A 26,121-nucleotide genomic window follows, 5' to 3' on the forward strand; every position below is an offset into this window, starting at 1 on the left:
CAGTTGAAAATAAATTTGGGTATTTTTAGTCAATCCCACAGATAAAATAAAATCAAAACATGGCTCTTGTCCTAAAAGGGCGTGTTTCAAGAGACTATTGTCCATTTTGTTGTAGTAGTGAAACTCCTCCCATTCAGCAGCGTCTAAGAGCGAAGCATCTCACCACATCTAGAAAATTTTTGATCATTTTAGCCAGCCACAATTTTTAAAGCGAAAACCAAAACATCGTTTGTACCTCGTGTTTCAGCTTAAAGTGAGGAAGCAACGTTTAAGCGCCTTACAATGGCGTGAAAAGTATGATATCCTGTTGTAATTAAAACCCTTGTGTTTGAAAAACTGAAACTAGCTCCAGGGGGACCTGAATGTTTCCTGCAGTCCGTGTTTTGGATAAGATAAAAAAAAAAGAGAGAATAAATATCAGTGTATTTTGGGTTATTTTACATCAGTGCAAACTGTGTGAACCTAGCCTTAGACGCAAGTATTCGTCCTGGCGGGCTAAATAAAATCAATACAACAAGTTGTTCTTTTGCGAGGTTAATTCTTTGGCAAATCACTGCAGATTCTTTTTAAAATCCCACAGAAAAAGCCGTTCAATGCAAATGACATCAAGCACTAACGTGTGATGATATGCTTGCTACCCTTACCAATATTATTAAGACGACATTTCCCGTCGCCATTTAGCTATCCGTTCTATGGCTTGCGGTTTTGGGGCGCCACAAATTTAACCAATATATAATAACCCGGCCCCTAAAACCCTTGTTCCTGTAGCGTAGTCTTGAATAAATTTCAACAGAAAATATCTGCTTCCAGTTGAACAAACTTAAACTCTTTACATCACTTTATTTACTTTTTAAAGTTGTATCTTATTCCAATGTTTTTACAATTAAGGTCTAGATCTCTTCCCTTTTACGGCTGAAAGGAACTTATAGCGGTGTAGTGGTGTTGCCCTTTGATCCCGACCAAGCCTACACAATTATCGCGGTGTAGATTAATTTTCGACCCATATTTTTTTTCGTCAATTGATTACATATTGGGGTATAAGCGGGAAAACCCTAAGCTTTCATGTTCCGGTCAAGCTTGTGTGTGAAAGGTACAGGTATATTTTATTTTGTGAGCTCGCGCTGGGTAACGTGTGTTAACCATCTTTTTTTTTTTCAATATGTCTTGAGCTTGAGAAGAAACTTTAAATGAAAGCAAAACCACGTTTGTGTAAGGTGACTGCGTGTGTGAAAGGAAATCTAACATAAATGTTATGTAATAAAATAAAAAAAAAGTTTTGATTTGTCTAGCTGCGGCTGCTTGCAAAAGAGACATGCGAGATTACTGTGCCACAATTCACACCCTTAATTCTCCTAGCCTTATTTGGTGTTGGAATTGCGTTTCCGGTCGTAAGTCGCGCGATCGCCGCTCCCTTCCGATATCGATTGAATATGACGATATTGTGTTACTTGTGCAGGCAGACAGGATGTAAAAATTTATCGCTTCGTGAATCGATTAATCACAGCATTGAACACAGCTTCTGTCGTGTTTGAGCACTATTCTCCCGCAGTGCCATAGTGAAACTGTAACTAAACCTTTTAAAGAGGAAACGCATTGTCTTTTATGATTTTTATGAAAAATCCACAGCGATCGTAATATTGCTCTTCATCGTCTTTCGATGACAAATTGAATTTCCGAGTGTGGAAGGCGAGGTCCTGGATAATCAGTGTAAATGCTATGAAATCGTTGACCCTTGAAAACGTGTCAAAGTCACGCATATAATTTGTTTTGATTTTCCTGTGGTCATTTCCGGTCAAATAAATTTAGCTTGAGTGCGGAACAGTTTAACTTAATGCGAGAAAGACAACACTGCGCTGAAAAGATTTTATTAATTAGAGAACTATTAGGAAGTTACAGCAGAGCGAAAGAGCTTGTTATAAATTGGCTGTTAGCGCTGCAGGACGAATTAGAAAGTATTTTAAATCAAACTTGGCAGAGTTTCACAAAAGACACGTGTCGACTCATTGACACGATACGCTTCCTGCTCCACTAAAGCCCATTATAATCACATATCAAAACAAAACGTCAATCAAACTACTCAATCAAGGGTATAAATTAGGGAAAGGCTGATCTTTGAAGCCCGTGGATTTATTTGGCAACAAGCGCCGTCATCTGTAGCCTACTGCAGCGAAGACTGAAATCGACTTAGCTCTTAGCTGCCCCAAATTCAGTGAATTTTTTCTAAGGCCTTGTCAAAAATATTTTAGCAGCGTTGATAGCGGAATTCTGAAGGCTGTTAGCTGAATAACTGAATCGGACGTTTTATATCTCACTGAAAAATACAATTTAAACGATGGAGTTGGAAGATGGATGTCTTGGCGGTTTCCTCAGCATTGCAGAGCTAGAGAGATATTTTATACATGGTAAGTGTACATGTATAAATATTACTGCTGTTTGTATTTATTCTGATTTCTACTTTGCAATCTTGATAGCTGTTTTACAATAAAAATCTATTTATCTAGTATTAACCATTAAGGATCGGTAATCAAGGCAAAAAAAGTCAATTGTGGCTAACATTTCATCCATTTTGCCAATGAAACTAAAATAGTTATGATCTAAATATAATTTGGATGCTGTTTTATCAGGAGCCCTGGTTTTATTGATATCTGTCGTGTCAATGAATTGTCTTTGCTGTGGAACAAAACTGTAACAAAAATTGAAGAAATGAAAAAACGCACGACTTATCAATTCGTTTTATTGGGATCTAAGTTAGAAACTTTTTATGCTTTCTATATTCCTGCCTAGCTGACTCAGTAGAAAAAACAAAGTTATCACTGCCTACGATTTTTACTTTTAAGGCCATTTTAGGAGGCTTTTGAAAAAGGCGATCAGTGGGTGGTCGACCTTTTAATGCTATCATAGGATCATCATAGCATCTTTAGCTTGGGTTGTCGTGTCAGTCGCGGTCTATCTTCTTATTTGTTTCGATTGATTCCTTTACATCCAGTAACACGAATTAAAACGACATCACTGCTTCTAAAAGTTGCAGTAGTTTGTTTCAACCAAACCAACATTTTGTTGACATTTGTTATCATCTTGTTGGCTAATACATGACAGCAAAAAGAACAAGTTAATTTGGTATTAAATTTCACTAGTTTACATTTCTTGGCACTTTAGACAGTAAAAGACTTCCCGTGAAATTTGATTCACTGAAAATTTTCGCCCGGTGCGTTTAAAAAATTTTAACTGGGCCTTATGGCCTACGTCGGTCTATTTTTAACGCAAAGCAGCTTCAACCTATTTAGACTAATATGGAACCGCGAGGTGTAACGCGTGAAAACTCGTCAAACTGTTTCGTTTTCACCTTCGAACCACAATAGATTAGGATTAAGATCAAACCCCTTTTGCAACTCTTGAAAACACAGTCTATTCAATAATAAAACCGTTTATTGTTTGTCGACTGATTACCCTGGTTATTTATTTTAGCAATTATGTTTGTTTGGGCAGAACTATAAAAGTGAAATTATTCCCATTTTTTCCATAGTTTTCTTTTAGTCTGGGCCTAGCTACTTAGAGCAAGAGCAGTAATTTCCCAGTAATTTTCTTGTTGTACTGTTGCTCGCCATTAAAAAATATTTTCGCTGCTTAAACTGGATAACTTTTTTCAGGGGTTTTTGTTTACTTAGCAGTAATTGTTCCGTGTTCAGCATCCTGTTTAGTTACGTCATCTCCGTTGGGTGTGCTCTTTTCCTCCTTACTTTGGTGCTGGTTTTTCTGAGAAAGCGGAGTTTGCTTGTTCGAGACACTCTGCATTCGAATCACGTAGAGTTTCAGGGCCGCGATGGCCAGCGCAGACGCAAAACGATGTTTAAATTTCGTAATTTTTCGTGGAAACAAATCGAAAGGATTCACGCATGGGTGCAGAGTCTTACGTTTCGCTTTTTAGCTCACGTCTCAAAGAACAGTCAACTTGATGAAAAAGTGCAAAGCAGTTTTACAAATCCATTAGCGTTAATACTCGGTTTCATTCGAGAATCAGTATAAGAGATTTTGCCTTGCCACCAACGCCACAACTTAAAAAAAATTAAAAACGAAACCTCAAACTTGATCAACAACAGTGTAATGTAGATATTGAAAGAGGTTTGAAAAACTGGGAAGCTAAGCGAATTAAAATAAACTGAATGAGCTAGGCGAATTAAAATAAACTGAATGTACTAGGCGAATTAAAATAAACTGAATTAGCTAGGCGAATTAAAATAAATGAGTTCGATGAGGAAGTAGAGGAAAACCAGACGCTGCAGGCAATGATCTTGTTATTCTAAGTCAATTAAACAGACCTTAAAATGAGGAAAGATAGAAACTTTAAACTTAGTGTCATTTTTGATGCTGTCTTTTGTCCACAATCGGTTCTTGGCCGCGTTTTTTGAATAAGTGAGTGTTTTCAAGGGAAGAAGTGTTTTGGAAATTTATTTTTATAAACAGAATGATAAAATGCCGAAGAAATCTCTATTTTTTTCCTATCGTGATAACAAGGTTGAATGCATGCCCTCCAGTGCTGGTATTGTTTTAATTTTCAACACAGAACTACCCAAAATTCTTTGATTTCACTTTTTATCCAACGTTAAATTTTGCTGAAAAGATACAAGGAAATCCTCTTTCGCTTTCCCCTGCTGGGTATTATTACCTCCAGTACTGAAGCATAGGAGTCGATGACACTTTTGTTTGACCCACTTGCTGAAGGAAGTTTGTCTTAGTACCAGGCAGGAACTCTTTAGCTTACTGTTGTATTGGCTCTGAAAAAAAAAAAATCAGCTGAAGTGTCTTTTTGTTTATAATTTAATTCTTATTTCACCAAGCTGTTTCACTATACTTCTCCTGATAGTGGCCACAACATTTCGTTCGTGTTGCTTTCGCCAAGTTTACCCGCCTTTGGGTGACATGTGGGTGATTTGCAGGACTCGTGTCAGCCGTATTAGATTAGAAAAACTGTATCTTAAGTCCGATCGGCTATCAACGATATCTTGAACGATCACTGTCGATAGACTAATGTTCCTTGTTCGCTGATCTTTTGTTGTTTTAAATAGACAAAATACAAAGTCAGATTTTTGACTCCCTGTCATCGTACAAAACCTGCGCAAATTCACTCAGATTTGGAGGTTCACAGTTCTTTTTCTGACCCTAAATTATAACATTTTTCCAAGTCCCGTTTAGTATGTGCGTGGTATAAATTGTGCCTTAGAGAAAATCCATCTTAAAATATACGTGCAATATCGCGAGAAACGCGCGCAGGAGAAGTTTACATAAGGACTAAGTTCTGGGTGTTTTTTTTGATTGAGCCAAGAAAATATACAATTTATTTCTTCATACATAGCCCACAAAAAACACATTTTGTGATTCGGTTTAAAATATTCCCTTCGGCTGGTTTAATTTCATTCAACTCATTCACGATGACAGTACGCCATGCGTTCATGGGCTGTTTTTAGAACAGGAAGACATTTTCTCGGTTCACTGGGTAACCGGCAGTTATTCATTAGCAACTCATACATCAGGTAGAACTCACTGCATTTGCACATGTGTCCTTTTGAGTTAACACGAGAAATGAAGGATCATGCTATTAATGAAGGTATCTAAAGCTAATTTTTATGTATTAATTGATTTAATGAGGACGTTTACGTTGTTTAAGGTTTATTTCCAAGTTGAACCGGGAAAATATTTTTTTTTTATGTTTCCAAAACTCCAGACTTTTCTCAAGTTTGGTTCCGGAATAAAAAAAATCATACAACCATTTTCTACTCGTTTAAATATTTAAATGTTATTTTAGATGTGCATGTTCAAATAAACGCTTTCTCGGGAAAAGCAAAGTTGTTCCGGTTTTACCGCGTATCAACAGTGAGAGGTTACATCAGGCACTCTTTGTGATTAAAACTAGTTGCTTAACAGCGGTAAACGTTTGGAAAACGAACATTCAAGAAGCGAATGAATCGTAAGTCGAGCACTTGATGCACACTAAGGAGCAGGTTGTATTTAAAAACATTTTGAGGTAGTTTTTACAGCTTGGATTGCAGCATGTGATACTTTCACTTTCAAACTGGCATCCTTAAAAAGTTGAGTTTCTCTTGCTATCCCAGTTTTGTATAATATTTTTTTTACTCAGGAAACATGGGTTTTTGACAGAACATTTGCCTTTGTATTCGTTTAATCTCTCTACCAGCTGCAAAGCTCGAATGCGATCATTCAAATTAAATTGTTTGATTTTATGTTCTCGTTTAATTTCTTGCGTACATAATGTTCTGCAAGGCAGTGACCCGAACATTTCTTTGCTTATACTCTCTATAAGTACGTCGAACGCTTCAGTGACACTGATTGGAGCTATATGTTACACGCAGACCAGACTAGCTAAAGGACACGATAGAGATTACTCATGCTCTTACTCATTCTATTTCGTTCTCTAACGGAAAAACTCAACAGAAATTCAAAGCACCTGAGAATTCTTTTTCCCGTCTTTGTGGCTTTTACTCTTCTATTGGCAATTTGAATTTCTAATATTTGCACCAACGTTGTATTAAGGAAACTTTATTTTTTATTTTGTTTGGTATATATTTTATTATTTTCTTTGGCTACTTGTTCTGACTGATATTTTACTAGCAGTGTTAGTTGTTCCTGTATATCTAATTGACCTGCATTAGTGATTTAACACATTGTATTCACCGGAAACGTAAAATTACTAACGTGACTTAGTTTCCGGCCAAATCGACTTCCTTTCCGCTTTTAAAGCATAATTGAAGCCACCTATTTTACTTGTGATCAGTGTTTGCATATGGACCAGCAATACGACTCAATTTTCATGCAGTTGAAGAGGTTCAGGTCTTTTCAATACTAAACTGGAAATCTTGAATTTTTCGCACGATGAAATGAACACTAAAACTGCTAAAACGCCGGCCGGCCCAGTCAGCAAACGGTTCCGGTCAAACCCAACCAAACGTGAATTTGGACTTCCTGTTGAACTCTTTTTATCAACAGTAAAAAGCTGTATTGCCCTCAGTACTGACAGGATGTTTGTAGGGATATCGTTTGGCTTATCATTCTATCAGCTAACCTGTTCCGTGCTGGCCGGTCTCTGAAATGTTGTGCTCTATATCTAATATAAGGCAACTTTTACTTGCGATGGGAAACAATTACGATAGGCGAGGTTTGTTGCAGGTTTTCATTTCTTTCCATCTCTCATTCTAAAGGAATACAGAACTGAACGATGCAGAGTATGGTTCTAACATGCGTTTTCGGCTTATTCTTTATTATAGTTCAGTGTATGAATCGGCTCTCAGTTTAAGCTGAGAATGCCATATGAGTTTGTGGATATAGCGACCTGCGAGCTGCTATGTAAGCAATTATTGCATGATTCGTCATGCAATAATGTTTTATCAAGTTTAAAACATGACGCGCAGCCGAGTGTTTTAAATGTAGAACAACTCATTTTTGCACTAAAATTAATTAGCCGTGTCTTTATCAGATATAAAGATTTTATTAACATTTATTTCTTTATTTCTTTTGTATTTTCTTTATGAATTATTGAGTTTTTGAATATTAGTTAGGTAACCAAATGTTTGATTTATTTACAGATTGCGACCTGGACGCATTCAGAGACATCAAACCATTCCAGTTGCCTAAGTCAAGGGACTGTGATAGGTACAGTGACTTACCAACCAATGGCTTCTTAAACTGGGCAGCGTGTTCTCAGCCTCCGCGCTACGCTGAAATGCCTCCGCCTCTCCAACGCATACAGCCAAGCTTAACTGAGGAAGTGGTATTCTTCAACGTTCAAAAATGCTACGAGAAAGTACAATGCCGAAAGAACAAGAAATCAAAACAGCGTGTGCAGGGCGCCACAATAAACTTGAGAGTAGCAACTGATGCGCCTATTTCTAAAGTGGAAGTGTATGTAGAGAGGCTGCCCAAGGCTGCTGTACTTTGCGGTGATAGCAACGGAAGAGTGCCACTCAAGCTCAAGATGGAAAACCTCATGTATTCTGATGTATGTATTTCTTTTGTAATGATGCAGCATGTATAGAACATGTAGTGTGATTGGCTTAAAACGTGCCACTCCGTTTTATTAGAATATACAATGTAAGAATGTAGGTTTTTTAGTCATCTGGCTGTTATAATCCACCTTTTAATACAATTAATATATTTGTAGTGGAAGATTGCATTATGCACATTTTATCAATAACTATGTTCTGTTCCAGTTTTTTGGCTTAGTTTAGCTACCTACCTAGCCACCCTCCCACCCACCAGCTCACCTGCCTACCTACCTACCTACCTACCTCCTACCTACCTTCCTACCCACCTACCTCCTACCTACCTACCTACCCACCTACCTCCTACCTACCTACCTACCTACCTACCTACCTACCTACCTACCTCCTACCTACCTACCTACCTACCTACCTACCTCCTACCTACCTACCTACCTACCTACCTACCTACCTACCTACCTACCTACCTACCTACCTACCTAAATAGCTGCAAATACTTGTTTGCTTTTTATTTATCTTTTCTTTTTGTTCCTCCCTCCAGAATTACCAAAGACAAGACCAGTACTTTTCAGTCGATCTGGACTCTGTGTACCATAACCCTCTGACAGGCTCTCCAGTGTACAAGCTGTCCACAGTAGACTCAGAAAGACGCAACCGCTTTTGGCTTGTAGCTTATATTGTCTATACCAATGGCCGTAAAAGTCAACCATTTTATAGTGAGCCATTTTTGCTCAAGAGCAAGAGAAGTTGTAAGGTTTCTCCATATTAAGGAACGCTTTTCTTCTGACCAAAGTTAAAAGTAACTTCTGTGAAGTGTTTATGGGGGAAGGTCGTAATGAAGAGGCTGTTTATCTCACTTGAGGTTACATAGAAAAGACTGTCTAACTCCTCCCCTAAGCGTAGACCATATGGGTCATGATAACGTTAAGGCAATTTTTTATAATTTAGTTCATATTTTGTTCAGTATTGCCATGTATAAAAGCAATGAGTGATTTACTTAATTCGTGAAATAAATTCTAGATTAACACATTTAATAAGAGGGTCTGGATGATCTGAGGGTTCTGGAAGATGGCCTCAATGGGGAGGTACCTGACATAGCAGTTATCAGTTAACTTTTATTTTTTCGGCGATTTCTCAACCATCAGTTAAAATTTCGGCCCAGTTATCAATAAATTTTGCAGATCTCAGTTGAAAAGTTATCATTTCTCATGATCAGCTGACAGTAAAATGTGACCAATTCTCAGCTGTTAGTTAAAACGCATCCAGACTCTCTTGATAACTTTCTAAACTCTCTCTTTATTTTTTTACACTGAGTGTAATATAAGTTCACTAGTAGATTTTGTTTCACGTGTTAGTAAAGTCATTCTGTAGACGAGATTGTAAATATATCGTTTGTAAATAGTTTTATTTTATAAAAAGGTATTCCAAATTAAAAAGGCATAAAAAATCTAGCAAGGTTAAGCAATAGAGTGTTTGAGTAAGTGCGGTTCTCAACGAAGGCCATACATCAATCATACGTTTTCTTAAAACGTTCGCTTTCAAAGGAATGCTTCAAAATACAGTTTCGTATTAATATTGGAAGACGCACCTTACTTTTCATAAGGGTTGAATAGTTTCAATCAAAAGAGCTTTAAAATTAAGTTCCAAAAGATGAATTGCAGTCTTAATTCCCAGCCGGTCCTCTAAGATTAATGTAAGCAGGAACGTACACGCAAAATTAAGAACTTATTGTAAATATATAGTTTGTTTAATTATTCGTTTCATTTTAAAGGTTGTAAAAAATTCTTACATATTGAGCTTTTTTGGGTAAAGGACGTTTGCTAAACATTAATAGTTGACGATTTGTTAGATTTTAACAACAATCAAATTGTGGTCAATATATGTTTAATAACTTGCAGTGTTTTACTGTTGTACACTATCTGGTAAACATTACTTGAATTGTATCAACTTAAAACAAAATTAATCGGTATTATTTCATAAGTAAAATTACAAAAGAGAACTTTTATGAGCAAGAAAACTATTGTTAGCAAGTTTAACGTGAAATAAAGAAAAAAATCAGAATTCTCAATTACCCTCGTACCTCGTTATAGCAAGCGCAAAGTCTGATTCCAGGTGCTGGAAACGAGTCCCATGGTCTGCAACCGCGAAAAATCAAATTGCTACATACCCATTCTTAACTCTTGTGTACTGTGTGAGTCTGCTATTTTTTGTTGTTGTTGAGCAGCTTTGTTGTTGCGAACGAGTATTGATGTACGTTAACGTTACAGATGTTTTTTGCTGTAGTTATACAAGTATCTGGAGACTCTTTTTCAGTTATGCAATGATCAAAAGATGTTCCAGCTATTGTGCAAATAAGCAACATCATGCATCGTTATTCCTTGTAGCATGTTTACTTGCCAAACCAAAAACGATAGTGGTTGTAATGAGTTGATCAACAAGCCATAATGCAGGGTTTTACTGTACTTAAGATAAAGTAACTAATAGGACTAACTAACTAATGTAGGATCGAAAAAATCAAGCCCGAGCGCGCGGGATTCGAACCCACGACACCCCGATCTCACGAAAGGTGCTCCAACCACTGAGCTACCTAGACAACAACTTTATTTGCACCCTTTACATTCAATTAAATTAACAATACAATAATAAAAGAAATAAAGTAAAGTGCATGGCTGCCCAGAATAACCACGATGGAGTATACGTGGTTATTCTTCCCAGAATAAACACGATGGAGGCAACCACAGTGGAGTATATAGATAGATATATCAGAGTTTACCTCTCTTATGATGAATAATAGAACGGTGTTCGATGCAAACATTTTGGCACCTTTTTAGGCCGGGTTCCTTTCAAATTTTCAACTATCATTAAATGACCCTGTCAGTTTTATGGGAGTATAATGGCACCCCGGCCATACAGGGGCGTAGCCAGCTTTTGAAGGGTTGTAGACCTCAAATGGTCCGTTTGGGGGTCTGGGTCAGGGACGGCGGAGCAGTTTTCCAGGTTGGGGGGGCTGACTAGTGACTTTAAGTGGGGGAGGGGGGCTTAAGAGACTTTTCTCTTAGTAATTCTTTATTTTTTCGGAAAAAGTGGGGGGGGGGGGCTAAAGCCCCCCAGCCCCCCCGGCTCCGCCGTCCCTGTGGGTGTATGCTCCCCAGCGGAATTTTCAGATAAAGTTATGAATGGACCGGTTTTTACCGCGCTTATGAGATAGCCGCTCTTTATGAAAAGCATACCAAAGTGTCCTCATTCTTGATAAAAGTTCACCAAAACACGTACAGTTCTGTTAAATATAAATTAAAGTGATATGAAAATGTCAAATAACTCAGTTAAACTCTGATGAAGGTGAACAGATGTCACCGAAAATTTAGAAAAGAAAAACAGATCGGCTTAAAAAATCTTCTTTAAATGGAGTACATATTCAACAATAGTTCTGGACCATCCTAGACATAAATGACAGTGGTATAACAGCCTTCCACCTGTTGAAACCTGCGATTTTCAGGGCTCTTGAATCTATTAATGGTAAGTTTGCTATAAGTACTTTTACTTGCTTGCCAAATCATAACGATCACCCGAGCCCAGGGAGGACTGGGGGATTGGCAATGCTTGAATTGACTGATGCATAAATATGAATTTTTGCACACCCAAAAGACAAGCAAATGATTTTTTTTTAGAATTCCAAGTCATCGGTATATAAGCCTGGCCAATCATGGTACGCAATTAAAAGTGACTTTTAAGCCCCAGTAGCTCCCAGTCAGGGTGAGACTCGGGTGAGAGCGGTCCAGGCTTGAGCCCTTACCAGGTTATACACCACACCTGCCAAACTCCCTGGGCCAAACCCTGGACAATTTTGTTGTTAAAAAATGGCAAATTCCCGGGGATGGCGACAAATAAGTTGGTCGAACTGCCCCGGGGTGGCACTTAAAACGAAGGTTAATGTTAGTAGTAGCCCTTCACTCCTTCTCAGGAGCATAGGCCATCAACAGTCTCTCACCATAGCCTCCTGTCCTGTGCATCCCTCTCTAGCTGGTATACCAACTTTTGCCCATAGACTTGATCTCTGCTTCAAGCGAACGTCCCCAGGTGTTCCGTGGTCGACCTCTTTTTCGACTCCCTTGAGGATTCCAGGTGGTTAAAGTTTGCCTCGTGATGGTACAGGAAGGCTTCCGTAAGGTGTGACCAAGCCATTTCCATTTTATTCTCGGGATAGCTTCCTCCACTAAAGTTTGCCCAGATCTTTGCGGTAGTTCGATCTTACTAACTCTATCTGACCACACCAACTGTAAAATCCTACGCAAGCACTTGTTAATGAAAACCTGGAGCTTCATCGTCGATGCGTTTGTTGATCTCCAAGTCTCTGAGCCATAAAGTAAAACAGACTTAATGTTGGAATTAAAGAGCCCCAGATTGGTTTGTGTGGTGATATTCCTTGAGCTCCAGATATTTCTCATGGCAGCAAAGGTGGTGTGTGTCTTTTGGATTCTACTTTTGATGTCTGCGTCTGTATGTGCCTCCTAGCTTGTCGATGGTACTAACGAGTAACTAAAAGAATCCACGTCCTCAAGTGGCTCCCCCCTAAGGATGACTGAATGTTCAGTTGTCGAGTTCAGCCTCAAGATCTTAGTCTTGTGGCTGTGGACGTTCAGCCCCAGCTGTGCAGAGTTCCTGTCCAGGTCTGATGTTTTCTCCTGCATCTGCCGTACCTTTTGCGAAAGGAGAGCCAAGTCATCAGCATAGCCGAGGCCATCCAATTGTGTCAACATTGTCCACTGGATTCCATTTCTCTTGCTTGCTGTAGTCTTTCTTGTAATCCAATCAATAGCCAGCAGGAACAGGAATGGTGATGGAAGACATCCCTGCCTGACTCCAGTAAGAACCTCAAAGCCAGCGGAGATCTTGCCCGCATGTGTTGCGAATCAGGGTGAAAAATTTCTCAGGAATCACATAATGCCTCATTATAGCTCCCAAAGAGACTCTCTGTCCAAGCTGCCGAAAGCTTTTCTCGTAATCCACAAAGTTGACATGAAGGACAGAGTTCCATTCGATGGTCGATCTGCTCAACGATAATTCGTAGCGTTGCGATCTGGTCCGTACAGGTTCTTTCTCTACGGAAGCCAGCTTGGTTGTCTCTAAGCTTATCATCAACAGCAGTGCTGAGTCTCTCCAAAATGACTCTACAAAGAACCTTTCCTGGCACTGATAGGAGCATTATTCCTCGATAGTTCCCGCAATCCAGCAGATCGCCTTTCTTTGGAAGCTTGACCAGTTATCCCATCTTCCAATCAGCTGGCACAACCTCCTCCTGCCAGACCTTATCAAGCAAGTTATACAGCATGTCTGTTGAGGTGTCTATGTCTGCCTTAATAACTTCAGCGGGTAGTCCATCTGGCCCGCGGCTTTTTCCGTTCTTCAGAGGATTAATGGCTCTCTAAATCTCTCCCCTACTTGGTCTGTCACAGCTGATCTCAAGATCTACCTTTGCCGCTGGAATATCTGGCCTCTCTGGTGGAGCGGGACGGTTAAGGAGTTCCTAAAAGTGTTCAGCCCATCTCTTCAGCTGGTCATCCGAGTTCGTAAGTAAATCTTTCCGTGCGCCATAGACTAGTCCCAATCACGAATCACTAGCCTATTTTCATTTAAATCACGTATCACGTATATTTTTTAGGCCATTTCACGAATCGCGTATTTGATATACATTAATAAAGAAAATGAGCTTCAATTGATAAGTTGTAGTTTGCCTCATTATTAGCAAGCCTATTCCGCATCTGGTTTATTCTGCTTCGACATCAATAATTCCGAAATGTTATATTCCTTCCATTAAAAATCATATTTTCAGCTTTATCTGGAACAAAAAACAGGACAAAATTAAAAGAGATGTCTTGTATCAGGACTATGCAAACGGGGGCCTACGTGCTCCAAATGTCGACGTCCTATTCAAATCTTTAAATTTGGTATGGATTTCCAGACTCCTGACCAAAGACCAAAGTTTCCCGGAAGCTTGGAAAACCATCCCAAACAATTTTTTTGGCAAGTATGGTGGCCTCCAATTCTTCCTTCGTTGCAATTATGATAACAGCGTCTTAGAAAACTATGATATTCCACTATTCTACAAAAACATGTTAGCATATTTCCTAGAGTTGAAGAACCTCTATGAACCAAACAGTGAATCTGCTCTGATCCTGTTCAACAACAAAGATATCCTAATAGATAGAAAACCAATCTATTACCCAAAATGGATGGAAAACGGGATATCTACAATACAAGATATTTTGGACAATAACGGGAAATATTTATCTTTTCAAGCATTCCAAGAGAAATATAACGTTAAATGCAATTTTTTAAACTATTTACAAGTACTTTCTGCGATTCCTGACTTTTTGCTTGAGAAAGCACGAGCTCAACCGATTTTTGACGTGAGGAAGAGCCTCAACAATACAATCTTTCAGTTTTCCGCTTCGGTTATATTAGACATTGCCAAATTGAAATGCAAGGATTACTACTGGCTTTTTATAAACGCCTCCATAATTGAACCATCCGGAACAAAGAAGTGGGAAAATGATCTTAATCTGCAAGTGTTTAATTGGGAGTTAGTTTTCTCACGAATAAGCAAAATTTGTAAGGACAGCAAGTTAAGAGAATTTTATTATAAATTAATCCACCGAATAATCGTCACCAAAAAAGAGCTGCATATATATGGAATTGAAACAAATAATGGATGCTTATATTGCGATGAACCTGACTCTATATTGCTTTCTTACGCAGACTGCCAACTTACCACGATGCTCACTGATAAACTTATAAATTGGTTCAATAGTTCAAACAACACTAGCTATTCGCTTTCCAAAATGGAAAGGCTCTTTGGGGTTATGGATGGATGGCACAGGAGACAACCAAAATATTTTAAAGCTCAATTTCTGTTTATTGTTTGCCAAATATTACTCATATTGTCAGAAGCTCCAATCTTAAACATGCAATTTTGAAGAATTTATTGCCAAATTGAATTTCCGGCTCAGTGTTGAGAACTATCACTGATCCATTATTAGAGTAAGGGACAATTGCTTCTCTTTTTTGTCCAGAACTTATTCCTCGCGAAGCGGGGACGAAGGCGGGGTTTGGGGGGGTTTTTTTTTTTTTCCCTGGAGGGGCCGGGGGGGTGAAATTTTTTTTTGGTTTTTTTGTTTTTTTTTTTTTTTTTGGTGTCGGGGGGAAATGACGCCCCCGCCCGCGCGCGGGGGGTTTGGGTGGGGGCGTCTATCTAAATTTTTTTGGGGTGGGGGGGGGTTTCTCTTTTTTTTTTTTTTTTTTTTTTTTTTTTTTTTTTTTTTTTTTTTTTTTTTTTTTTTTTTTTTTTTTAAAAAAAAAAAATTTTTATAATTATCCCCCCCCCCTCTATTCTTTATTCTCACGGCGGGGGGGGGGGGGGGGTTTTTTTTTAAAAAAAAAACTTTAATCGTCTTATTAATTACAGTTTTTTTTTCTAAGTTAAAGTTCAGTTAGTGTTAATTAAGTAAGAGAGGTAGGCACTAGATATATATATATATATATTGTTTTTTAAATATTCATGTAAACAAGTGATTATGTAATTTTCCTTTCCTTTGTTTTATTTTTATTCCTTTAATTTTTTATTTCCTTTATTTCCTGTATTTTTTTTTTGTGTGTGTCGTTTTAATGTAAATGTTTGTATTTCATTCAATAAAAAAAAAATAAAAAATAAAAAAATAAAAAAAAAAATAAAAATTAACAAGCCTAGTAGCAAGACGTGATCTCTCAGGCGAGCTCATAGTGTGACAAGGTCCAAACATAAATCAAGCCAACACAACGTATTCTCCAAACAAGATCAATCTATGGTTCTTCATGATTCGTGTCTTTTGTTATAAATGGTTTACTTCCGTGAATTGATTTATGAGTACGTTATTTATTTTCGTATTTCACGACCGTTTTTTTTTTTTTTCGGAATCACGGTCCTCAAAATATGAGATCACGCGTGACAGTCGCGGAATAGCAATTCACGGATCACGGACAGATTTGAGCTGTTTTCACGTGTCACGCGCTATTTTGTTCAAATCACGCGTCATGCCTGAACCCCTTTACCGTTTACCAAATAGACACCGAAGCTGCTGAGTGCCGTGGAAACGAGATTCAGAGATTTTGCAATGAATCTTTATTCATTTCAATTCAAGAGGTTTTAAGTAATACTGAAACGTTTATATTTTCCTATTCTGTGTACAGTGGAACCCCGCTTTACGGACAGTTTCGTTGGTCCTGACGAAAACCTCATACATTTTCTCTAAAATTAACCCGCTTAATACGGACAACGGACATCTTCCGTGTCCCGAGTGACGCTTAATTAAAACGAACCCTGTTTATCTATGGACTGTAAATTTTCATTGTCGCGTTTATTTGCTAACTGAACTTGATCCCGGGTTTTTGATGCTGCATCTATCTTGTTTGCGCATCCTTTCTCTGCAAAACTTCATATTAATCATTGCAAGGACACTCAATCATGCAGGTATTAAAACGGACAGCTGCGGACAAAACGTCAATTTTCCACACCACTGATTTTCTTTCAAAACCTAAAAAAATGCCTGTATTTGTCTGAGAGTTAAAAATGTGGACAGTTTTGGCGGTATAACACATATTACACAAATCAATTTCCTCTTCAAGTTCAACCTCTTGAACGATCGGCAGAACTCTCAGGGACTGGAAGGGTATTTTCGGGATCCCGGATTTGATCCAAAAAACTGTGCGGGATTCGAGAAAACGCAAAATATCTTGACGGGATTCGGGATTCGACTGCTCCAAAGCAAGCGGGATATACTAAAATTTGGGGATGCGGGATTTTTGTCTGTCTGTCGGGAATTTTGGAAATCGTCACAACTCGAATAAACGTTCTAGCAGAGAAAGCGAATCAACTTGGCCGGCGGTAAGTGGTGTCTCATTCTAAACCTAAAAGGCAGGCAGTGGCGTTGCATCTACAACATCTACATCTTGCATTTATAAGCTTTTGCAGAAACTAGCCCGGGATATCGGGACAGTAATGAAAAAAGTACGGGATGCGGCGGGATTTACAAACCCTTCAAGACCCTGAACTCAGTCTGATCTCATTGATTTACTGTAATCTCAGAGTATTGAAATTACAGCGTTTGGCATGGATTTCAAAACACCTGCCCGGAGTGCTGTAGTATGAGACTTAAAACCAGTTCAGTTATTGGAACCTGAAGCCGTTTATGAGAAACGATGCAAACTTTCAAATTTACGTATAAAACGGCTGAACAAAATGTAGGCAAAGCGCTGCCTTATATTTAACAAAGGATTCACTGAGACATAACTTCAGTTACAACTAATAATTCTAACAACGGCGACAATCAAAAAAGGAAAGAAAAAGGAAGAAATAGGAAGAAAGTGTTCTGTCAGGAGTGGGATTCGAACCCACGCCTACATGAGTAGACTGCGACCTGAACGCAGCGCCTTAGACCGCTCGGCCATCCTGACTGATTCATGCTTAGATAGGCAGTGAAAAATTATTTGACTAATTTAATTCTTATTGATTTTTTAAGTCGAAAAGCGCAGTGAAATATTGTCTATATCCCAAGGATCGTTCATTTCTTACAGCACCGAGATTTTATGGATTGTCTTTGTTTCTCCATTTAACTCTAACTTCAGGAATATTTTCTGATCCATCAGTACATGTTTCAGTGTTACTGTAATTACTTTATGCAGCTAAACCTGTGGTAGGTGAATCACTGAGAGGCCTGACCTCAGAATAAAGATTTGATAATAATAGATGAGCTATGCAATCCGGGGGAAGATTACAAATCTATATTACAACAGCTGATCAAAAATAAGTTTATTTAACATGATTAAACATTAACGTCCTATGCAGCTGACAACGAAAATTACTGACATTTTATCGTTAGCTATCATCTCTTATAGCTTCCCGTTCTAGATTCAACCGGGACACATCGTATTTACTTTATTGGACTTCATTTACTTACGTCCAGTGACTTTTTGAGGAAACATAGATGTCAGGGATTGCAACTTTATTTCAACTGCTGAGCATAATATACAACGCTCGTAAAAACCACATGAGGAAGTGCATGTATTTGTGTATGAGAGCTAGAAATAAAAATAGCACACACGCAAACTTAAGAGTGAGTGACATTCCTAAGGGGCAAAAGCGTGATTACCTAAAGAGACATAAGTTCCGTCCAAGTTGAAGCATATTAAATTTCGTCGTGATAAACAGAAAAATACACCGTCCGAACACTTATCAAAGGCACTGCAAAGGGATGTAGACTCTGGCGTCCGGTTCAAATTCTTTTACAAAGGAGGCTTATTATATTATTCAGATTTGAACAAATCACCACTTCCCCCCCTTCCTCCCCCCCCCCCCCCCCACACACACACACACACACACAACTCCGTTGGAAGAGCGAACCGGTTTCACATGTTAAACACAGGTCAACGTTCTCTCCAAAAACATTTTTTTTATACAAGGGAGGGTTCAAAAGATTATTTTTCAGGGAAGGTTTCAAAAGAACCACGATAATTGAAATATTTTACAGAAGAGGATTTTAAATAGAAACACGGTTGCTTGTGTTTTTGCAAAGAATTAAGTGTGTGTGGTAAAGGAATTCAAACGAAGAAAACTTGAATCATGCCAACAAATTTGTCGTGCACTGGAAGCTTCCGTGTTAAAGATTGTTCAGTGGAAAAATAAACGATTGATGCTGTCTGAACCGCAATAGACGCCGCAAATGTAAATTTTCCGCAGCAAGACTTGACCTGTCACCCCATTGAAGCGTTTTGGCTTTGTGTAAATTTTGTAAACAGCTGAAACAGGAAGTTCTAATTATACAAGCCCAGGCTGTTTTTAGTATCATTCAAAACTCTTGCCAGTAGTTTCTTTTATATTAAGTTTCCTTTACCATTACTTTTGATGGGATTCTGCTTTTATTTTCCGTCTTTCTTTGCAATACGTAAACTTGACAAATGCTTGTTTTACTATTCTAAAGATTGAAGTTGCATTTAATATGTTTGCTCATGCACCGTGGCATTGTCAAGTGCATTGACCGTGACAATGTTGTGTCACGCAAGCGTACTGCTTTTTCCCTAATCAGAGAGTACTGTATTATAAATTACTTGCCAGATTTCTCTATCAAATAGTTCCTTAACCTTTTTCTTGGTTTGAACAAAGTTGCAACTTGTACTTCTGGTTAATTACTAGAAACAAAGATTATTCCAGTTCGTTCTGTCGTGCGCATAATTACATTTTGTGAGCCCACGGGCAGTTTGAACGGAAGACTTAAGCTAGGGAAAACCCCTGTTGTCCCCATGGCGATGAGAACTTATTGTACCTTCAAGTGTTGCTCGGTGTTTTCAAGCTGGATTGAATAATTGTTGAAAAGCTGTTGTGATTCCTGAGGCGAATGGACCAATCTCATAGTTTCATTTTCACTTGACAGGTGTCAATCAAGTATTACTGAATGAATGTGGTGGGATCTCTAGACCGCCCGTGGTTTCTATTCGCATTATATAATTATTCGTCTGCCTAACAGCGAATATATGGTCGAAATCAAATTCGAGAGCCATCACACGGAAGGAATCGGTCGTTTCAGCTTGATTAAGTCGGACGCAACATGACATGATGGCAAAATACTAGAACTCAAGTTTGACAACGCGTGCGATTACAGCAAATCGAGCTTTTTTCACTTGACTGCAAGCTTCAGTCGAGGAAACTTTTTTCTCTCTGTACGACTAGTCATGGAAAAATCCGAGTTAAAAACCCTGGACTGTTTGACTACAGGGGCAGAGAAAGACAGCAAGCTGTTGAGCTTACTGAATTCATCCATACTGAGAGATCTTTTTATGGCAAGAAATTTGCCTTGGAAAGAAGAAGGTGAGTACCTAACATGTAAAGGAACGCGCTTTTTTCCGCTAAAAAACACAAACGGAAGGATATTAACATGCAAAACCCGTTTGCCTGCAAGCTAAAGATGTTTATGCCAGTTCCTAAGCCAGACCATGCAGGGATGGGAGGCAGGGGAAACATTGTTACTACATCGCGTGCTTGTAGTGATAAAAATTTTACTGCAGATAAAAGTGCGAAATAATTCTCGACTGGGAAAATTTTTATTGTTGATGCAAAGAAACGATAAACCACAAAAAGGCTAAGAGGTATTTGTTCGACAAGAAAAATTGTAGGGTCAGAGATCAAGCGGAACAAAACGACAAGTTAAAGGAGAGTTCGGTTTATTTGTCTGCTGCGAAACAAATTGATACTGAGTGAAGGATATTTATCGCGCTAAGAATTTTCTATTTGTAAAAAAAATGGATAGGTAAGGCTGTGGATGGTTTTCAACTTTCAAGATGAGCATATTTTTCAGATAAAATATTTTATGCCTCACTGCTTTACGCTTCAGCAAGACAGGAAGTTATAAGTCACGTGATATTGTTGTGGTCGGTTGCTGAATATCACGCCATATTTGAGCAGCTTACACAAATGTTGGCATGACTGTGTCTCGTGTTTCAGTTCCGCGTTACAGTCTATTTAAAAGGCAGTTAACCAAAATATTTGTTTTAGTAAATAGCACTTAACTTTACGCAATATCCTAAGTTTCTTTCTCCAACAAGTTTCTTAGTCTTGTGATGTAGCACGGGCAGATACAGTGAAATCCCGATTTTTACGAACCTCAACTTGGGAAACGAAAATATATTGTTTCGAAAAATCTGGCAGTTCGAGAAATCGGGGATAAAATTTCAGTGTTCGACCGAGGGAAGGGAAACAAAAACCAACATTTCCAAATTCCAATTCGATCTGGATAGAGGGCCCGCCAAAAAAAAAAAAAACAGCTAGAGCTGCTGTGGCTTCCTCTCTAAATATAGTTATTTATTTATTCATTTAAACAACTTTGATTTCGATTCCACTGCATTTAATATTCGAATAAAGACAAACTCTATCAGGGCATCTTGGAAATAATCGCTCGGCACACTCCCGGTAGCAAAAACTTGAAGACAGCAAAAGCCGTGGGCGATGATCATGCCCGGGAAGGGTACTCCCGTAAATTTCGGAAAATAGTGTGCCTCGAAGGTTCTTAAACCCGACCCTATTAAAGGATAAAGAAAGCGAAAATTGATACCCTTTTAAAGGCCGAGAACCGAAAAATGACACCCTATTCAAGGGGAAGAGAAGCGTTAATTCGGTGACGACTCAAATAACGGCTAACCGCGCACGGCAAAACACAAATCTTTATAACATCGCTTTACTAATAACTTGTTCAGTTTGAAGATACCTTTTTGTTTCGTTTAGCTGGCCGTTTATTTTAGCTGATGGAATTGATACCTATTTAATTACCGTGAACCTCAAAAGGCCTATCCCACATACCCCAGGTGATCATATTGCATTTCACACTGGATCTCAAGAGACCTGATCAGACCTGGTCGTAAATTGATAAATGACTGACTGGAAGAGATCAAATGACCACTAAAAAGCTGATCAAATCATATTTATCTAATTGTTTTTATTTCAATATTTCGGCTTATGAAACAGGCCTTCTTCAAGTATAAAATGCTACCAAAAGTTCTGGTAAACTGTTCATACTACATAGATGATAGTCGATTAGCGCCTTTTAGCACCCTGGTCATGAGAACTATATAGCAATAGGCCTTATCACCGTGTTCGACGCCATCTTGACGAGAAGGCAAATAGAAATTACTAACAGTGTTTGTATGGGAATCCGACGGCAAATATCTTCTACAAAAATTGAATTCTGGTCAACTTATGAAATGTAAAGTTAAAATACTAGGCAAAAGTTTTTATTCGACAAGTTTGAAGGATGTAGCGGGGCTAGAAAGCGTTCAGTTACGTTTTTAATTTCCTATACATTTGTCTATATTTTTTCCCGCGAACCGCGTCAACTCAGCGAACCGGAACGTAAATCTGCAGAGAAAATACAGCCGTCGGATTCCCATACAAACACTGTATTTTCTACCCTATTTGCCTACCCGTCAAGATGGCGTCGCAAACCATGATCATGATAAGACCTAATTATCATAACAAGGAAATAGTTCAACATGATGTAATCGTAGCAACTAGTGCCATGACAGCTGCGCGGAAGAAGACGATGTGATAATCCTCATTGAGTTATCTTATTCCTTGCCAATTCTTGTTGATTTAGATGAGGAATCTAAACTGGATTCAGGCCATAAAACAGAGCCCCAGTCTCCGAAAACATGCTGTCAGTCGATATTTGAGAAGATGGAACTAGAGGAGGAGGAGCAGCCTGCTCTGCGCATCAAGGTGGACTTCCCTGATCTAAAGCCCCTCTACCACAAGACGCAATCACGTGTGAACCGCCAGTCAAGGCAGAGAGTAGTCAAAGGCAAGATAAGGGTTTGTGTCACCACCGGCGGCCATCAAGTGCAAACTATTGAGGTTTACGTGGAAAGGACCCCGGATGCAGCTCATCTTGTCGGGGATAAGTGTGGTAGGGTGTGCCTCAAGCCTCAGCCAGGACCTTACTTTTCAAGCAAGGTAAAGTAAATAGCGTGACGTGAGAGTGTCGAGATTGCGTTATGCAGACATGACTTTATATGGTTGGTTTGGACTGATTATGTGCTGTCCGCGACAGTGTTCACTCTTAAAGTATCAGTGTTATTGACGAACTTCCAAGTCAGTGATGCTCTTGAATGACTGCTTCGTTCTCCTCATGATGGCTCCCATTTTAGCATTTTTGTTTCCCTAGACCACGGTCACTTACCTCCCCACCGCTCCCTTGTAAATTTGGGTTGATTACTATAATGATATGCCAGTATGCCTATTTGTGTTGCCAGTGGACAAGTTAGGTATAAAGAAATAATGCCGGACGCAGTGATCTGTTCGCTACGGATTGTGTGACAAGCGCGAAGTGCATACGAGTTTCGTGACACGCCGGTAACTAACATGCGTAGGATCAGCAAAGGTGAGTTTAAATTCCATCTACTCGGACTAAACTCGTAAATTGCTTTTGCTCATCTCGAGAGATGACGAGTTGTTGTTCTATGAGACGGATTTTTGGAAAATACGAGATCCCAAGAACTAGAAACCTTTTCTCGAGTAATTTAGACGGAGTAAAACCAGCCAGTGAAGGGGGACTATAGCGTATTTAATTTCACGGGGCCCTTATAAAGGAATTATTTTGGACCAGCTCTTATCAATATATTTTCTTCACAGTATTATTTCACGGTCGATCTGGATTCCGTTTACGAATCCCCCAAGAGGCATGGCGTTCCAGTGTACAAGCTGTCCACAGTGGACTCAGAGAGACGAAACAACTTTCGTTTGGTTGTGGTTGTGATTCTTATTGGCGACGCCCGTAGTAAGGAGTTTATCAGTCGCCCATTTCGTCTTCGTAGCAAGACAAATGGCTGCAGGTTTAGAAGCCTGTCAGTGTAGTTAAACTAACTTAGTGATGGTTCTTCAAACTCTGGCTTCATTGATAAACGGTTGTCGAGTCGAGGCTTCAAAATCTAACTGAATCAAAAAGGCTATCGTCTCGAAGTTGTTATTCAGCTAGAGGTCGGTTATCAAGTAAAAATCAAATTCAAAACATTTTCAGTGGCACTAACCCTAACAGTGTGGCTCGTTATTTTACTTAAGTGTGATCGTCCCTTTTTTAAAAATCATTAACTAACTTTTTTTTTTTTTTTTTTTCTAAACTTTGGGGCCCCTATTTCGACAAACCCTCGATAAAAAGAGTGCGACAAGTTTCCGTGTTTTTTTTTTTTTTTTTCATCCAATCACGAAATAGCACAAGCAATTCAGTCACGTGATCACGGACAAGAGGACGAAACAACAGGGGGCGATGTGTCAGTTGTAGACGTTAATGTTTGGTCTTCAAAGCTCTTTAAAAATTTGGATTATAAAATGAAAACTGTGTCATACAACATGAAAAATACTTCAGTGCTACTTTCAGTTAGTTATTTGTCCCTATTTAGCTGACGCAAGAAACGCCAGTTTAGCCTATTTTGTCTGGTCTCAAGACGGTGTATCCCTGATTCCAAAACTCCCGTTTTCACAGCCAGATTATCAATGCAGCCTGGGATTGAATCATATCACATTGTTGTGCGTCAAGAAACATATCTGTCTTACCAGTCCACATCGACTGGTTAAGGTGTTACGTTAGATATTATATATCTTTTATTCAGGTATGGGCCAGGTTAAAGATATCGAACTTTTCATGCGCAGATGCAAACAAACGGAAGTCAATCGGGTTAAAGCCAATGAAGTTAACGAATGTTGGGAAGCCATTAAATTACAGCTTTTGGGACCAAAGAATGCTTGTGAGCTCGACTAGTTCACTGGGGTCCCCATGGCATGTTGGCGGTTAAAAATCTTCAGTTTACATCTTTTTGCGATATGTGGGGAGATTGGTAGCGGTATTTTATCGGCAATCCTCAACTTACAATCTCATATTTCCCCACAAGCTTTCTCTGGTAATCAATCATTTCTCGAACAAATTTTCAGCGGCTTCATGCTTCGTTTAGATATCGAAAGGCTATTCCGCAAATGAAGAGTTCGAATTTTGAATCTAAGGCCCATTACTCAGATTACTGCTGTGCAGTATTATCCGCCGCTCAAATGCAAGTCAGTAGAAAATGCATTAGCGATTGTTAACTAAAGAAGTGGCACCCGGCTAAAGGCCTTTAATATAGAGTCAAGTGCAACAAACTGCATATGCATAGGCACATATTTTTAAGTTTTCTCCAAGCCCTTATTATGATCAACAGATCATTTATAGTCAGCATTTTTCCTAGTCTTGGCCTGGCCATAAGGCATCGACTCATGCGAAGGTTTTTGTTTCATCGTTCTTTAAAAAAAGGAACAGGCCTTTATTTTTTTGAATGGGGGGGGGGGTGGAAGGGGGATCAAAATCTTTTTTCTAAACAAACATTTTTTTTCAGTGTCGATGTTGTGCAAACAATTTTTTCCGGCTGCATCTTAGCTTCCTGCAGACAATGTTTCTGATGTATTCAAACAATTTATTTGAGCTTTTTTTTTTTTGCAAACAATTTATTTCAGGATTTTTGATTCCTCCCCCCCCCCCCCCTCCAAAGAAATAACGGTCCATCCCTAACCATGAATCGGAATGCCTTTAAATAGCTGCATGCAAGGCAGGTACTTCGAGCTACTTCGCGGCTGGGGAATAAGTGTTATTAGGGGAAGAAGAAAAGCCAAACATATCCTTGACCCATAGACATACAAGTAGTCCACATTATCTACATAGGATTGGCTTGCAACATCAAAAAAGTTTCACTGCAAGTGAATAACAGTTGTGCTTATGAAAAATCACATTGATTGCACATGTTGTGCCCTAAGTTTATCATTTCGTTATCTTCGTTTTTACCTTTTTCCCTATATACGTTAGCCAGTTTTTTAGTGGTGTCAGTATGCATCTGACAGGTAGCCTAAGGCCCCGTCCATACTGACCCGAGTAAATTTGGAAACGGAGGAATTTGAAAACGCCGCGTAAAATGTTTCCCGTCCACATTTACCCGGGTAAATTTGAAAACGATACGGTTCATTGCGGTGAGCGTTTTTGAAAAGCCCCGTTTTCGGTGACCGAAAACGCCGTTTCAGTGTGGACGGTTGGCCTAGCCGGGAAAAAAAAGATGCGTTTTCAAATTTACCCGGATCAGTGTGGACGGGGCCTAAAATTTAAGTTGAAATGTTAATTTTTATAATTTTCCGGTAAACTTATATTGAGGTTGATCTTATTCACTTTATAAGAGGAACAAGCTCATGCAAAATTATAAGACGAATCGCCATATGCCTCACATTTAATTTATTGCAATGTTACAGTTTCACAATTTAGGCCCTCAGATGTTTCTTTTTCTTATTTCACTCATCAGTCACCAGCCACAAAAAAGTTTTTAGGTGCGATCTTTAATTCGTTTGATTGTTTTATTTTTACAGTTTACAATTTAGAACTTCCTCAGTGAAAATGAAAGACATTACTCGCATCCAAAAACAGAGAAGAGCCCGGGACTGACAATTTCCCAGTGCATTAGTACAGTTCTTTTTCTCTCCCAGCGAGTTCATTCAGTTATCTGATTGGTAAAACATTTTCCTCGGAGTTCA

The 26,121-nt window shown here is 38.9% G+C and overlaps 2 protein-coding genes and 1 non-coding gene across 4 annotated transcripts in view; 2 read left to right on the forward strand and 1 right to left on the reverse strand.

Moving 5' to 3' along the window:
* Positions 1–2,138: 2,138 nt before the first annotated feature.
* Positions 2,139–9,031, forward strand: LOC144659770 (uncharacterized). Of its 2 annotated transcripts, none has more exons than XM_078520274.1 (3): positions 2,139–2,402; positions 7,596–8,008; positions 8,551–9,031. In XM_078520274.1, the coding sequence occupies exons 1-3, from the start codon at positions 2,333–2,335 to the stop codon at positions 8,776–8,778; spliced, it is 711 nt and encodes a 236-aa protein (XP_078376400.1). In that variant the 5' UTR covers positions 2,139–2,332; the 3' UTR covers positions 8,779–9,031. The 2 variants fall into 2 exon arrangements, with proteins under 2 accessions (XP_078376400.1, XP_078376408.1); XM_078520282.1 differs by lacking the exon at positions 2,139–2,402 and adding an exon at positions 6,851–7,168.
* An 8,380-nt stretch (positions 9,032–17,411) lies between these two features.
* Trnal-cag (transfer RNA leucine (anticodon CAG)) lies at positions 17,412–17,495 on the reverse strand. Its single transcript has one exon. It is a non-coding gene; the product is annotated as a tRNA-Leu (tRNA).
* Positions 17,496–19,410: 1,915 nt separating this feature from the next.
* Positions 19,411–26,121, forward strand: part of LOC144660061 (uncharacterized) — a 7,481-nt gene continuing 770 nt past the window's right edge. The window contains exons 1-3 of the mRNA XM_078520624.1: positions 19,411–19,902; positions 22,181–22,536; positions 23,215–26,121. The exon at positions 23,215–26,121 is cut by the window's right edge and continues 770 nt beyond it. Coding sequence (XP_078376750.1) covers positions 19,767–19,902; positions 22,181–22,536; positions 23,215–23,436 — 714 coding nt within the window. The 5' untranslated portion in view covers positions 19,411–19,766 and the 3' untranslated portion in view covers positions 23,437–26,121. The remainder of the gene's footprint in view (positions 19,903–22,180; positions 22,537–23,214) is intronic.

The sequence above is a fragment of the Oculina patagonica genome, chromosome 1 (genome assembly GCF_052425735.1).
Source record: "Oculina patagonica isolate OP01 chromosome 1, crgOcupat, whole genome shotgun sequence".
Classification (NCBI taxonomy): Eukaryota; Metazoa; Cnidaria; class Anthozoa; order Scleractinia; family Oculinidae; genus Oculina; species Oculina patagonica.

Coding starts and splice junctions, on each gene's coding strand:
- LOC144659770 (XM_078520274.1), top strand. CDS start 2,333: ATGGAGTTGGAAGATGGATGTCTTGGCGGTTTCCTCAGCATTGCAGAG. Junction 2,403..7,595: donor AGAGAGATATTTTATACATG/GTAAGTGTACAT, acceptor ATTTATTTACAG/ATTGCGACCTGGACGCATTC. Junction 8,009..8,550: donor AAAACCTCATGTATTCTGAT/GTATGTATTTCT, acceptor TCCTCCCTCCAG/AATTACCAAAGACAAGACCA.